The 14399-nt window shown below is 35.2% G+C and overlaps 2 protein-coding genes across 4 annotated transcripts; one reads left to right on the top strand and one right to left on the bottom strand.

The window, feature by feature from the left end:
- Positions 1-1461: 1461 nt before the first annotated feature.
- sirt5 (sirtuin 5) lies at positions 1462-8531 on the bottom strand. 3 transcript variants are annotated; one of them, XM_042746745.1, is made up of 11 exons: positions 8482-8531; positions 7044-7180; positions 6860-6944; positions 6636-6769; positions 5025-5096; positions 4373-4526; positions 4091-4178; positions 3933-3986; positions 2649-2772; positions 1926-2041; positions 1462-1692 (listed from the first exon to the last, which is right to left on the bottom strand). In XM_042746745.1, the coding sequence occupies exons 3-11, from the start codon at positions 6876-6878 to the stop codon at positions 1620-1622; spliced, it is 834 nt and encodes a 277-aa protein (XP_042602679.1). In that variant the 5' UTR covers positions 6879-6944; positions 7044-7180; positions 8482-8531; the 3' UTR covers positions 1462-1619. The 3 variants fall into 3 exon arrangements, with proteins under 3 accessions (XP_042602679.1, XP_042602678.1, XP_042602677.1); XM_042746744.1 differs by lacking the exon at positions 8482-8531 and adding an exon at positions 8125-8345; XM_042746743.1 differs by lacking the exons at positions 7044-7180; positions 8482-8531 and adding an exon at positions 8125-8348 and having other exon boundaries at positions 6860-6977.
- A 556-nt stretch (positions 8532-9087) lies between these two features.
- Positions 9088-13771, top strand: LOC109106379 (tripartite motif-containing protein 16-like protein). The gene is made up of 6 exons (XM_042746738.1): positions 9088-9730; positions 10651-10746; positions 10877-11110; positions 11193-11352; positions 12323-12382; positions 12504-13771. The coding sequence occupies exons 1-6, from the start codon at positions 9392-9394 to the stop codon at positions 13034-13036; spliced, it is 1422 nt and encodes a 473-aa protein (XP_042602672.1). The 5' UTR covers positions 9088-9391; the 3' UTR covers positions 13037-13771.
- Positions 13772-14399: the final 628 nt, after the last annotated feature.

The following is a 14399-nucleotide window of genomic DNA, read 5'->3' as shown; positions in this document are numbered from 1 at the left end:
CAACATGTGCCATCCATCTTTCCACACTTATCAACAAATGAGACATTTTTTGGGTTAGTATTGTAATTTTACTGTTGTATTGTAAAATAAAGAAAATAAAAATTAAAAAATATAAATTATTTTAAAAAATAAAATAAAAATTATTTTAAGTGAAATATAAAAAAAATATTTCTTTAGTTGAATACAGTAATTTTATTTAGTAATAATAGTCATCATAATAATGGTAGTCAATAAGAATATTATAATTCTTCTTATAATATATATATATATATATATATATATATATATTATATTACAATATATATTACAATCACAATAAACTATAATAGTATTATCATATTAAACGTCATACTAATATATATATATATTTTATTATTATTATTGTTGGCCAAATTGTGAAGCCATACAAAGAAGTAAAGCAAACCTGGAGCTTTTTTCCCCCCACATTTAATCTTGAAGGGATAGTTCACCCAAAAATGAAAATTCTGTCATTAATTACTCACCCTCGTCTCTTTCCAACCCTGTAAGACCTTCGTTCATCTTCGGAACACAAATTAAGATATTTCTGAGGAAATCTGAGAGCTTTCTGACCCGGCATAGACAGCAACAGAACTACTATGTTTAAGGCCCAGAAACATAGTAAGGACATCGTTAAAACAGTCCAGTGGTTCAACCCTAATTTAATGAAGCGAGAAGAATTCTTTTGTGTGCAAAGAAAACAAATAATGACTTCATGCAACAATTTCTTCCATTACGTTTCAGTCTATGACGTGCGTTCACAAGAGTACCACGACACATTTGTAGTTGCATTTCTGTCTATGCAGGGTCAGAAAGCTCTTGGATTTCATCAAAAAAATCTTAATTTGTGTTCTGAAGATGAACGAAGGTCTTACGAGTTTAGAACAAAATGAGGGTGAGTCATTAATGATAGAATTTTCATTTTTTGGTGAACTATCCCTTTAATAACCTAACACTTACAATAGAATTTAAAGACCAGTCATAAATCTTGTTCATGTACTCATGTGTTTTTAAGTATTTCCCTTGGACACTTTATTTTATGATTATTTTATTTCAAATAAACCTTCTGATTCCACATCCATTGTGTCTGTCTGTGCTCATCCCGATACAGCTCATTCAAAATCATTATATTGCATTAGTGTCTAGTCCTACATGTACATTCAGGGTACCCAGAACATTTGACCAATCAATTTTCATGATTTTTCCAGCCAGTTATTTTTAGCTGATGAAATATTTCAGAGCTGATCATATTGAAAACGTACTCATGATGGAAATTTCCATAACTCTTTAATACTATTATCTTCCTTGACTTTTCTGGGTCTGGAAAATACGATCTTTAAATTCCCAGGTATTCCACGACTGTGGAAACACTGCAGATTAGTTACCCATAAACACAACTTGCACAAAACGCTCCTACACAGGCCAAGCAAACACTCAAAAAGACACTATTTAAAATTTTATTTCAGCCTTTGCAGTAAATCTTAATAGTACGCAAACTATAAGAAAACCAATCACATGAAGGCATGAACCAATCCCATGTGCTCTCAGTTAAAGTGCTCTATGCAGTAGGCATGAACGAATGGGTCATGCCTTCTCTCTCCTTAAATGACCTCGCTCTCGTGGCGTTCCAGGGCAGGAGGCAGTGTGACACCACAAGGACCCTCAAAGTGATATCTGTTGGTGAGAAACACATCTCAAATAAACCACACGCAGGTGTTCAATTTGTTTTGTGAAGTGTACCGTTCAGTGTTTGCTCAAATGCGACAGCGAGAGACGTCACTTGGAGTCTGTGCGTGTGTGGAGGCTTGTGCGCAATAGAGCAGCTATGCGTTATCCCTTTGAATGGGCTGACTGAGAGGCATCTCTGTGACTCATGTAAAGTGATAGTTTGTGTATTTGTATCTTACTTAAAGCGCATAGTAGCAGGTGTGCACTCCATGTTGAATTCAGCTACAGGCACTCCTCTACCTGCCACCTGAGGAGCAAACATGGCTGCTGGGTAAACTATGGAGGAGGTGCCCACCTAGAGACAAGAAAACAATGTGACAAACACAGAATACAGTTGGAAGTGACAAATTCTTCACATAAAGCTGTCAACAAAAATGCATCTGTATGAGGGATTGACAATATTATGTTGGCAGACATTTATGCAGCTACCTTCTCAGTCACAGACCTCACAAACCTACATTTAAAATGGTATAAATATGTTAACCAGTATAATTTTTTAATAATATTGTAAGAGTATTGTTTATGGTGCTGTTATGCCAGGGTTTCCTCCAATGCTGATTCTCTAGAGCCACAGTGTAAAAAACATAAATCCCATTTACTCGAATTGTGAATGTAATTTTGCAGGCTGAATTGAATGTGATGTGATAAAAGACTGGATACCTTGTGAGATGCACGAAAAAACTTACATCTCCAGTGGAGTTCAATTCATGAACGAATTACCCATTTGAGCAGCTTCTTTAAGTGATTCATTTTAATGTGAATTTTGGATTTCATCAAAATAAGGCATTATAAACAGCTTGCAGCCTAAGTTCTAGAATAGGCCTATTCTTAAAATCCTTTCTAGATAGTCAGCTCACTTGGTTCTGTATTAGTGTTTTATGCATTAATTTGCTATCACTCACCACTAAGCAGAGATCACATTTTTCCAGCTCCTGCTCCACAGCGGTGAGAATATCTGAATCCAGAGTCTCTCCGAACCAAACCACATGAGGCCTCAGCAATCCATTACAGCCACTTCTGTCACACCTATCAACATAAAGTAGAAAACTAACATCTTGAACATGTAATATTAAACACGTGGATATATGCTGCCCACTGCTGGAGAAAAAGTGTTCCTATTCTCAAGTTATTTCTGTATTGATCTTTATATATATTTTTAATTTCCCCATGAAGTCCAGTTATAAGGGTTGTTGGGGTTTTTTTTGCACCAAAGCAGCCCCAATTTTGTATTACATGACTACCCTCCTACCTCTCTAAATTATACAGCCTTACAGTATGTTTACAGTAAAGCAGACCAGAGGTATGCATTCCAGCAGCATCTGATTAGATTTGTTTCAGCACAGGACATAATTCCTGATATGTTGGCAGTAATGGGCAATGTTTGGAAGAGTTGTATTTACACATTGTAAAAGTAACTTTTTTTAATAATGCAACATACACCACAATTTTTTATTTATTTTTTTCAACAAAAAAATTAAAAAAAATGAAAAAATGTTCACCAAGGCTGTACTTATTTGATCTAAAATGCAGTAAAAACTGTAATACTGTGAAACGTTATTACAATTCAAAATCACTGTTTTATTTTAATATACAGTTTTTAAAAATTATATTTATTCGTGTGATGCAATGCTGAATTTGCAGCTGTCACCACTCCAGTCTTCAGTGTCACATGATCCTTCAGGAATCATCCTGATATGTGTACAGCATAACACTGGTGCACAATAAACATTTCTTATTGTTATCAATGTTGAAAATAGTTGAAAACTTTAACAATATAAACTAAACAGTAAAACATTTATCAGAAATCTCTGAAAAATATAGTAATAATAAAAAAGTTTAAAAGAACAGCATTTTTTTTCCATAACAATGTAAACATCTTTACTGTCACTTCCGATCACTTTAATGTGTCCTCGCTGAATAGAAGCATTCGTTACTTTTAAACCCCCGAACACTGTAGTGTAGGTCTCAGTTCCTTGCAAACTGTTTAAACAGTTTAAAAATCTGATTCTGCACAAAAATCTGCACAGAACTACAGCATGCAGAACTTTAATAAACTGTGTTTATTAAATATGTTGGCAAATTTCATAACGGAACAGCACCCGGTAAAATAGCTGCATTTAACAAAGTACTGCAATTTCTGACTAATCACAGTCTACTGATCTGCAACAAAGCCCAAACTCACAAACCTGGGCAGGTGCTCCACTGGTATTCTGGCATCCTTGGCACCGGGGTCAGGCTCTCTGAGAAGTGAAAAAAGAAAGAGAAAAGCAAATACAGAAAGTGCATTCTCTTGTGGTTTAAATATTTGATGAAATAATGGTGATGTGTTTGCATGAGCTTTTACCCTTTCCCCTCCAGAGCAGGACAGATTGGACTCTTGTGGTTGGCTTTGACTTCTCCACAGCTCATGCAGCGGGATTTAAACAGACTTCCTAGAGAGAAAGAGAGAAGAGAGAGATCAGTTGAAGGGAATAACCTCAATTTGAAGGTATGACTGTATGGAAAGATGGGACAAAAGCCCCACCAACCAAAAAGATGCCCTATCAATTTCATTTCTGTTAATCAGATGTCAACCAACTATTAATGTACTGTAATGGTGTCCTGGTTTGAGTAGCTGTTGTCTCACCGTGAATTTCATAGACATGTTCAGAACCAGCACGATGGTGCAGTTCATCGATGTTCTGAGTGATGATCACAACAGAGCGCCCCTGCTTGCTGAGACGGGACTCACACTCCGCTATAGCCAGGTGGGCTGGGTTTGGCATCTTACTGCGCATAACCTGAAAAATTAAATACAATATGAAAAATTAAAATGAACTAAGATGCTATTGGGATGCAACCAAACATTTTTTTTGTTTTGTTTAATTATTCTTAATTGTTTAACTGCAACCCCTGTGTTTAAATATATAACAACATTTCAAAATGTAATAATAATCATCTTTATGTAGTAGTTTTTAAAATTATTTGCATTTATTTCTAATTTTTTAAGTTTTTTTTTTTTTTTTTTTTTTTTTTTTTTTTTCAGTTACAGGTAACCCTGTGGATGCTGTGTGAATTTTAGTCTCAGAAATAAACAGTGACGTTCTTTCAGATTCCTTACTGCAATTCTAAGGAAGAAAAAGTAGCAGTAGAAGAAAAGTAGTAGTAGTCTCATTAAAGTATTAACATTGCATTGCGGGCATTTATGTTATACTTTACCAAATTGATAAATATATCACTGAAAGAAACAAATGCCATTATGATACTGATAACCATTTAGTCAGTAATGTATAACCCACCTCACGCCTGTAATGGTAAAATTCCCAAACTAAAGAAGGATCTCGAGAGAAAGCTTCAGGGGTTGCCAAATCCTAAAGGACAAAGAGAAGAAAAGAGAGACTCCTGTTAATGTGCGTTAATGTAATGTACATGTGGTGTGAAACTAAGAACTTGAAGAATTACGACAGAAAAGTATTAGAGTACTATTTATAATAAAATGATCTCTATACATTCTATATATATTAAAGATTATTAATATTTAATATTAATATATTACATTTATTATTATTATTATTAATGTTTGCTTGCTTAGATGTCTTGTGACTACAAGTATTTATATGCTCTGTTACAGGTGGCCTGACAAATTTGATCAGAGCTGTCAAATACAATAGATGTTGAAAGTTTACACTCTTTATTTACAATGCAAAATGTAAACTATGTTTTACAGGCCCATTTGTATATAATTCTGAATCATAAATTAAAGAAAAGTTATGTAGTATAATATACAACTGGTACCCTGCTGTAAATTTTGCTGTAATTCTGCTGTAACGATGTTATGTTCTGCCAAGTACTACATAAATCAGGGGTTTTCAAACAGGTCTGTGAAAAATATGAGATATATTTTTTAAAGCTGTCAAATTTAACTTTAAGATATTAATGAAATCTGTTTAAAGGGATACTACACCCCAAAATGAAACTTTTTGTCATTAATCACTTACCCCCATGTTGTTCCAAACCCGTAAAAGCTCCATTCGTCTTCGGGACACATTTTAAGATATTTTGGATGAAAACCGGGAGGCTTGTGACTGTCCCATAGACTGCCAAGTAAATAACAGTGTCAAGGTCCAGAAAAGGTATGAAAGTCGTCGTCAGAAAACTCCATCTGCCATCAGATGTGTAATCTGGGTTATATGAAGCGACGGGAACACTTTTTGTAAGCGAAGAAAACTAAAATAACTTTATTCAATAATTCTCCCTATTACTGTATGCTGTGTATGCTCTTTTGTGTCATCCGTGCCACAAGGATGCGCTGTTTCTACATGTATTAAATTTGATTTGAAATAAAACAGCGCATCCTTGTGGCGCGGCTGATACAGAAGAGCATACACAGCATACGGTGATATGGAGAGACACAGAGGAGACTGTTGACAAAGGAATTATTGAATAAAGTCGTTATTTTTGTTTTCTTCGCTTACAAAAAGTGTTCCCGTCGCTTCATGTAACCCAGATTGCACGTCTGATGGCAGATGGAGTATTCTGACGACGACTTTCATACCTTTTATGGACCTTGACACTGTTATTTACTTGGCAGACTATGGGACAGTCTCAAGCCTCCAGGTTTTCATCCAAAATATCTTAAATTTTGTTCCGAAGACGAACAGAGCTTTTACAGGTTTGGAACGACATGGGGGTAAGTGATTAATGACAAAATTTTAGTTCTGAGGTGCAGTATCCCTTTAATGTACATTCACATTCTGCCTTTATTTATCAACAGAAGGGATCATCATCACAAAGGGGTTGTCATATTTGGGTCCTAGCATCAAAAAGTTTGAAAAACCTTGGTATAAGTCCTATTTTGAAACTAAGATCAGATAGTAAAAAATGTATGATGTGTATACAATATGTGTTACCTGTGCCTGCCATTTCCTCCAGTAGCCCCCCTGTCCTCTAAAGGTTGGTACTCCACTCTCTGCACTCACTCCAGCCCCCGTAATGATAGCAATGTGCTTGGCTTTAGCAAAATCCTCACGAAACTCTGTTAAATCTGCAAAATTAAACAAATTGCAAACCATTTAATTCACAGGCCATCCACTGCCATACATACACAGTGAAGACGGTCTTAAAAGTGTTTTACTTGAGCTTGGTCTAGCCATCTTTGGAGCGCTCCAGTTCAGTCTGACTGCCGCACAGAGGTGAAAGGTCAGCTCCCTACACACCAACTGCCGCACAATCATTGAGGGTTAAATGTCACTCTGCACAGCAAGAAAATCAGAAAAAAAAAATATACATATAAACAACCCGAAATGAAGCGTACTCACCAGCAGACACACACAGAATCAGAGAATAAGATTAAAGCACTTCCTCTTTCTGTACAGAGATGTTCCTTTGCTAGAAAAGGAGGCGTGTCCAGGAAGTAGTCTGACAGGTTGGGGAATTCTGGAATGATATCCTTCTTCTATTCATAATCACACAAAGCATCAAAAACTGTATTAGTTATAATAAATATCCTTTGTGCAGCTTTAAAAAAAAAAAAAAGAAAGAAAAGAAAAATACTATATATAAAGTATAAGTACATTGTTAAATTAAAAGTTTAATCCATTTACATGCAATTTAGAAATATGAAAACATAAAACACTAAATGTGTGTGTGGGGGGGGGGGGGGTAAACGACTTTTACATATGCACTTAAGGAAATGACTGAGCATAAAATCTGACTCATATGGGTCACTGCTGTCATGCATTAAGTTTCCATGTCCACAATACATTTTAAAAGTTTTGTTTACATTTGTTTTATAACAATATAATAATTAAGTGAACTTACAGTATGAGTGAATTTGAAATATTGTAAATACAAAGCTGTTTCAAACCAGATATGTTTTGGGAATATTTTGCATAATTTTTATTGGGAATATGGTTGTACTTGTAATAATGTCACAGTTGTCAACGTGTTTATTTGATGTAGTTCCTTAATAAAACTACACAACCGTAATCAGTTTTTTTTTTTTTTTTTTTTTTTTTTTTACAGTAAAAACATAAGAGGAATGAGTCTGACCCTCATGCACGAGACTCGTGGCACTATTGCAGGATCACAGGAACATGAAAAGAGGACAGTACTGAGATGGTGCAATAAAGTAAAACTTTAATAAACATATGTGGACCTTGAAGGACCTTGTAAAATGACCACAGGTGTGCAGAGACTCAAGTTAAAGTGCACAATAGTTCCCTGCTCTCGAATAAGCGTATTGACTCATTTGTAATTTGAAAAACACTTGATAGGTCAAACATGGACAACAAAGCAGCAGTAGCGTTACATGTGCAATACATGCTGATGCTTTGCCACATGACTATGAACACACAGCTAATCAGCTATCTAACAGAATGAAAGGAAAGTAACAGCTACCTCCGTGTGTTGTGCTGACTTCTGTCACACAGATTGTGTAGATTTAGTCCAGCAGAGCAGATGAAATATTTATTACATCTACTTGCTGTCAGTGGAAGAGGGTGCACTCCCATCGGCTTTGAGACAAAATTGCACGCACAACAAGAACCATGAGACGACAAAAGTTTACGTTAACTTTTATATTAGAAACCTTAGAGGGGCGTTGGGTGGCTCAGAAAACTGAAGCATCCACTGAGTCACATTCAAATCTCTGAACACATTTTGAGTTACTGATGATAATTGTGCACCATAAAGTATGAAATATTAAATAAATTCATTTAAAGGATTGTTATCTGAGAAACAAGCAGTCTTACTCACCACAGTAATTTCTATAAAATCACATTTGAAAAATCTGATCCAGTAATCACATTCGACTGTGAATGGTGCATCCTCACCGTTGATGAGAAAAGTAACACACATCACGAGTCTATGTGCTTCTTCAGCGTCGACCAGAACAATAATTTGCAGCTGAATAACGGCACTAATAAACTTTAATATCCTATGAATCTATATTAAAAGGGTGAATATTTTAAATATGACAATTGTTATTTACACACATAATACTTGACCAATAAGAGAAAACGTCTGAGCCACTAAACCCCGCCCATTTTATACCTTTCATTCTAAAATGCTTTTGAGAAGAACACGCTGATAGTGAACACTGGTCCAGACAGCCGGTCACGTGCGACCTCTAGCGTGGAGAACATAATACTGTCAGTATCACAATTAAAAATGCAGCAGAAATATGTAGACTTTTTTTTTTAATGTTGCATAATTTATTTACACACACCCTTAATGTTTGTGTACATATTACATTACAAATATCCACGCCCTCTTTGTCTCCCAAAGTGCTAAAAAATGATCCAGAAACATCTTATGAAACATGTGATTATGCACGCATTCATCCAGTGGGCAGGAACAGACATGCACTGGGACAACATCATCCCCGGGGTTGGTCTTTCCAGAAGCTTTGCTTACGTACTCGAAGCTGTGAATCACTCTTCTGATGTAAAGATGAAAATATTCATTACAAAACAACAACAAAGATTCAATGGCTTAATTAAAGCATGTGACTCGTCTGAAACATAACCAGAGTGACACACAAACTGTACACTACGGACTCCTCCCATTACAACCTCATATACAGACAATAGTGGGAGGCACAAGCAAACGCCATACTCTCTCCACAAAGCAGCTGTACAGTCTGTCTTTTACCTTACTGTAAAAGATGGCAGAGGAAGAAGCTGGTATTTTCGTCAACCAGGAGCAGTTCAGCTGTCCCATCTGTATGGACCTCCTGCGGGACCCCGTCACCATTCCTTGCGGACACAACTACTGTATGGAGTGCATTAAGAGCTACTGGGAGCAGAAGAACCAGAAGAAGTTGTGCAGCTGTCCAGAGTGCAGACAGACCTTCTCCCCGAGACCTGCGCTCAACAAAAACACACTGTTTGCTGAAGTTGTTGAGAAACTGAGACAGACTGGAATGCGTTCCCCCATCATCCCTGGAGCTATGGATGATGAAGTCATTGCAAAAGAAAAGCAGGACCTCGTCATCTTCTGTAAGGTGTGTCTGACTTCTCTTCTGACTTTAAATGTGATGATAAAACTTCATGACAACTAAGCATAGTAACACAAATAAAAAAAAATAAATTAAAAGCCTTATATAACAAATTAAGCAGGATTATACAACAAACAAATAATGAAACATCTAAACAATAAAAATAGAAAAAATAAATAAAACAATAAAAAAAAAAAATATAAATGGCAGAAGTACATTATACATTTTATAAATTAAGTTTTAAATGATTTAACATAGATTCAATTATTAAATTGATAAAAAAAAAAAGATATAATGTGTGTGTTATTATATCACAGTAAAAAAAAAAGTCCTTGAATATAATTTTTGAATACATTTTTCAAGGTAAATGTTGTATTGTTTAGGGTTTCTATTTTTAAAAATATGATAAATTATTAATTTCTAAGTATCAATATTTTTGGGGGATGTCACACAATGACATCACTGCTTTTTTTCCTAATAGATAATAATTCTAATAAATAATAATAATAATGATATATCGGGCTTTTTTTTTTTTTTTTTTTTTTTTTTTTTTTTTTTCTGATTTTTAATATGTCTCAAAAAATATCACAATTAATTTTAATCAGAAATAAAAAACATGCTCACCACAGAAGAAATGTTGAAAACATAAAATAGTACTAGTGGTACTAGTAAAACTGGTACTTTATGGCTCACAAAGGCTGTGGAATAAATCAACTAGGAAAAACTAGATGAGATCTAGTAGTACTTGTAATGATGAAAAAAAAAGGAAAAAAAAAACCTGGATGACCCTGATAAAGGTTTGAAAGCCAAAACATGTTGGTATGTTTAAATGTATAATTCAATTCTCATCACATGTGCTGCTGGATTTTTATTTTTTTTTTCTTTTAAATATATGTTTCTTCATGTATTAATCCTCTGGTCTGCAGCAAGAGCTTAAGCAGTCACAGAGGAGATGCCAACAGGTCATAAAGGAGCGCGAGACGGAGCTACAGGATCTGAGTCACGCCGTCCTCTCTCTCAGGGTGAGTCTATTACTGCCAGGAGGTGGACAAGTGGAATAGTGTGGGTCAACTTCTGATCCTTATTAGACCCGTTATACACAGAGAGGTCCTTGGAGTCATCACTTCTCTGGTTCTATCTGTTGTATAACAGAGCTCTGCCCAGGCAGCAGTGGAGGATACGGAGAAGATCTTCAGTGAGCTCATTCAGTCCATTGAGGCACTGTGTTTTGAGGTGACAGAGATGATCAAAGCAAAGGAGCAGATGGAATTAGACGAGGCACATGGATTTATGGAGAAACTAGAGCAGGAGATCGCAGTGTTCAAGAGGAGAGATGCTGAATACGACACGCTTGCACACCTTGATGATAAAACTCAGTTCCTGAAGGTAGCGTCAGTGCTTCTGGACACCAAAGTACATGTCATTTGTGATTTTGGTCTAAGAGAGTTTATTTCATTATATTCCTCAGAGCTATGAAGAACTTTGTGGTCAGCCGGAGTTGGTGACCTCTCCTGCAGTTCTAGTCAATCCAGACTTCTCCTTTGAGATGGTGTCAAGAAAACTCACATATCTGTGTGAGGACATTAAAGATCTGTGCAAGAAGAAATGGGAGAAATTGTCAAAAAAAGGTAAGTCATCATCTGAATATGTTTGGAATAGCATGCTAATAAACATTTCAGTGTGAAATATTCCAGGTTAATAATTGCATTACTTTAATAGTACCGAATTTCACAGTAGGACTTCTCTTGTGTATAACTGGTTAATAACAGCTTTATAATAAACAAGAGAAGTAAATTACATGTTAGCAACATTCTGCTGTTTCACAGTAATTTGGCAGAAAATAACCCAATATGCATTTATTTCACAGCAAATTTTTGACATAATTTTATGTAATACTGTAAATTCATGGCAAATTTTACAGTGCATTTCATCGTGATTAAAGAATCACATTCTGATTCATTGTTATTGGATAATATTGCCATGCTTTTTTATTTTGCAAAATTAAATGATAAACCACTGAATTAAAAACTAGGGCTGGGCAATGATTAATCATGATTAATCGCATCCAAAATAAAAGTTTTTGTGTACATAATATATGTGTGTGTACTGTGTATATTTATTATGTATATATAAATTAACACACATACTGTATACTGTATGTGTGTCTTTACATATACATAATAAATATACACAGTACACACACATATATAAACAAAAAGAAAAGTATTTTTTGCATACCAAGGTTGCATTTATTTAATTAAAAATCCAAAAAACTCAACAATCAATACTTCAATAATAAATCAATAATAAAAAAAAGAAAATAATCCTTATTTCCGAGATGGCAAATGGAAACCACTCACAAGTGATGAGGTCATGTGACAATGTTTAATATATCTATATATTAACATGAAATACGTTTTCGCATACTATTGTTTGAAATGTGTTTGACTTACTATTTTTCAAAGAACTGTCAGAATTCATACAGTATTCAATAAATACATGCAAGTATTCCAAATACTATTAAACATTAAAAGAAATTAAAATAAATAAAGTATAAATATTTAAAATGTTTGCACTGTTCCTATTTTGTCTTATTAGTGACAAACCTGAAGTTTATTCCTACACCTGAACCTAAAATCAGAGAGCAGTTTTTGGAATGTGAGTAACACACACACACACACACACACACACACACACAATCAAATGTGCAACAGAAATCAATACAACTGACAACAGAATTACTGTCTGTTAATCCACGTCTTGTGTCTCTGGATTTCAGATTCGGGTCCCCTGACTCTAGACCAGAACACGGCTCACAGAAACCTCAGTGTTTCCTCAGAGACTGGCGAGGTGACATGCAGCAAAACCTCTCTATCCGTTCCTGACCACCCAGAGAGGTTTGACAGCTATCACCAGGTCCTGTGCAGGGAGAGCGTGTCCGGCCGATGTTACTTCGAGGCAGAGTGGAGCGGGAAGGGTCCCGTGCACATCGCCGTGTCTTATGAGGACATCAGCAGGAAAGGAAAGAGCACCCTGTGTGCATTTGGACACAACGCCCAGTCCTGGAGTCTGGTGTGCTCTGAGGATACATATGCATTCTGGCACAATGGACGGGAAACTAAGATTCCCAAAATGCAGTGGGCTCGCAGGACTGGCGTTTATGTTGACTTCTCTGCAGGAATTTTGGCGTTTTACAGCATCACAGACTCAATGAATCTCATCTACAGAATTCGGACTGCATTCTCTCAACCGCTCTGTCCTGGATTCAGAATTAACACCGGGTCCAGTATGAGACTTTGTTATCCACTTTAATGGCATGAAATGGAGATTATTCAGTTCCTGAGCAGTTGAAACTTAAGAAATGAAGTATGAGAGGTCAGGCTCTATTGGTTAACATTAGTCAATTACATTAGTTAACATTAGCTAACAATAAGAGTACTTCTACAGCTTAGTTAATGTTAATTTCATAATTTACTAATATAATATTAAAATCAAAAGTTGTATCTATTAAGATTATTTAATGGACCTGAGGTAACATGGACTAACAAAGAAAATCTGTATTTTTGTATTTGTATATATCTGTATTATAATGTAATAAATACTGTAACAAACGCTCATTAATGTTAGTTAATATTAGTTAACATGAACTAATGTTACTAATTGTAAAGTTTTACATAAATGACCAACACACTCTCATGGCAATTCGTAACATTTTGGGTAATTCATATCCTCTCATTTGAATGTTTTCATACGACCTGCTTATGTCCCACTGATAGATTAGGGGTAAACCTTCATGGTTAGATTTTTTTTTTTTTTATCACAAATATCTGTACAAATCACATCATACAAATTCATACTAAATTGCCACCACATAACATAGTTACTTTTTCTCTGCAAATGTTAAATTTGGCAGGTTGTGCTAACTGAAAAAACTTTCTTTTTAAGAGCAGGTCATATGGTAATTTAAAGTGTCCTAATATTGTGTTGGAGGCCCCTACAACAGGTTTAAATGCTCTGTTAACATGCTTGGATACAGCACTCTGTGAACAGCCAGCTTCTTTGGCAATGAATGTTTGTGGCTTACCCTCCTCGTGAAGGGTGTCAATGATTGTCTTCTGGACAACTGTCGGATCAGCAGTCTTCCCCATTAATTGTGTAGCCTAGTGAACCAAACTGAGAGAACATTTTGAAGGCTCAGGAAAACCTTCGCAGGTGTTTTGAGTTGATTAGCTGATTGGCATGACACCATATTCTAATTTGTTGAGATCTAAAACACAGCTTTACTCAAAATAAGATCCAAAACCATCACAATTAAAATAACCAAATACTTAAACTACTTCACTCTGTGTGCATTGAATTTACTTAATACACGAGTTTCACAATTTGAGTTGAATTACTGAAATAAATGAACTTTTCCACAACATTCTAATTTATTGAGATACACCTGTAATAAAGGTTCCAAAAGGACGATTTCGTAGCAGTGCCATTAAAGGACCATTTTTGGTTCTCCAAAGTAAGCAGAAACAGATCCTAAAATAAACAACCATACAGTAAGCAATATATATATAATAAATTATATATATAATATATATATATATATATAAAGAAACTTTAGTTCAATTGAAAGATTCAATGGATTTTTTCCACTATAAAGAAACTTTAGTTCAATGGAAAG

This window comes from Cyprinus carpio, chromosome B20, assembly GCF_018340385.1.
Source record: "Cyprinus carpio isolate SPL01 chromosome B20, ASM1834038v1, whole genome shotgun sequence".
In the NCBI taxonomy this organism is placed as follows: domain Eukaryota; kingdom Metazoa; phylum Chordata; class Actinopteri; order Cypriniformes; family Cyprinidae; genus Cyprinus; species Cyprinus carpio.
The sequence above is the reverse complement of the archived record's forward strand: the minus strand, read 5'-3'. Positions and strand labels throughout refer to the sequence as shown.

Bases quoted from the DNA above. Each gene is read 5' to 3' on its own strand.
- sirt5 (XM_042746743.1), bottom strand. From the start codon at position 6,959: ATGATTGTGCGGCAGTTGGTGTGTAGGGAGCTGACCTTTCACCTCTGT. The intron at 5,097-6,635 runs GTAACACATATT...TTTGTCCTTTAG, and splicing joins GGAGGAAATGGCAGGCACAG to GATTTGGCAACCCCTGAAGC. The intron at 1,693-1,925 runs GTAAGATACAAA...TCTCACCAACAG, and splicing joins CCTGCTACTATGCGCTTTAA to ATATCACTTTGAGGGTCCTT.
- LOC109106379 (XM_042746738.1), top strand. From the start codon at position 9,392: ATGGCAGAGGAAGAAGCTGGTATTTTCGTCAACCAGGAGCAGTTCAGC. The intron at 11,111-11,192 runs GTAGCGTCAGTG...TATATTCCTCAG, and splicing joins ATAAAACTCAGTTCCTGAAG to AGCTATGAAGAACTTTGTGG. The intron at 12,383-12,503 runs GTGAGTAACACA...TCTGGATTTCAG, and splicing joins CAGAGAGCAGTTTTTGGAAT to ATTCGGGTCCCCTGACTCTA.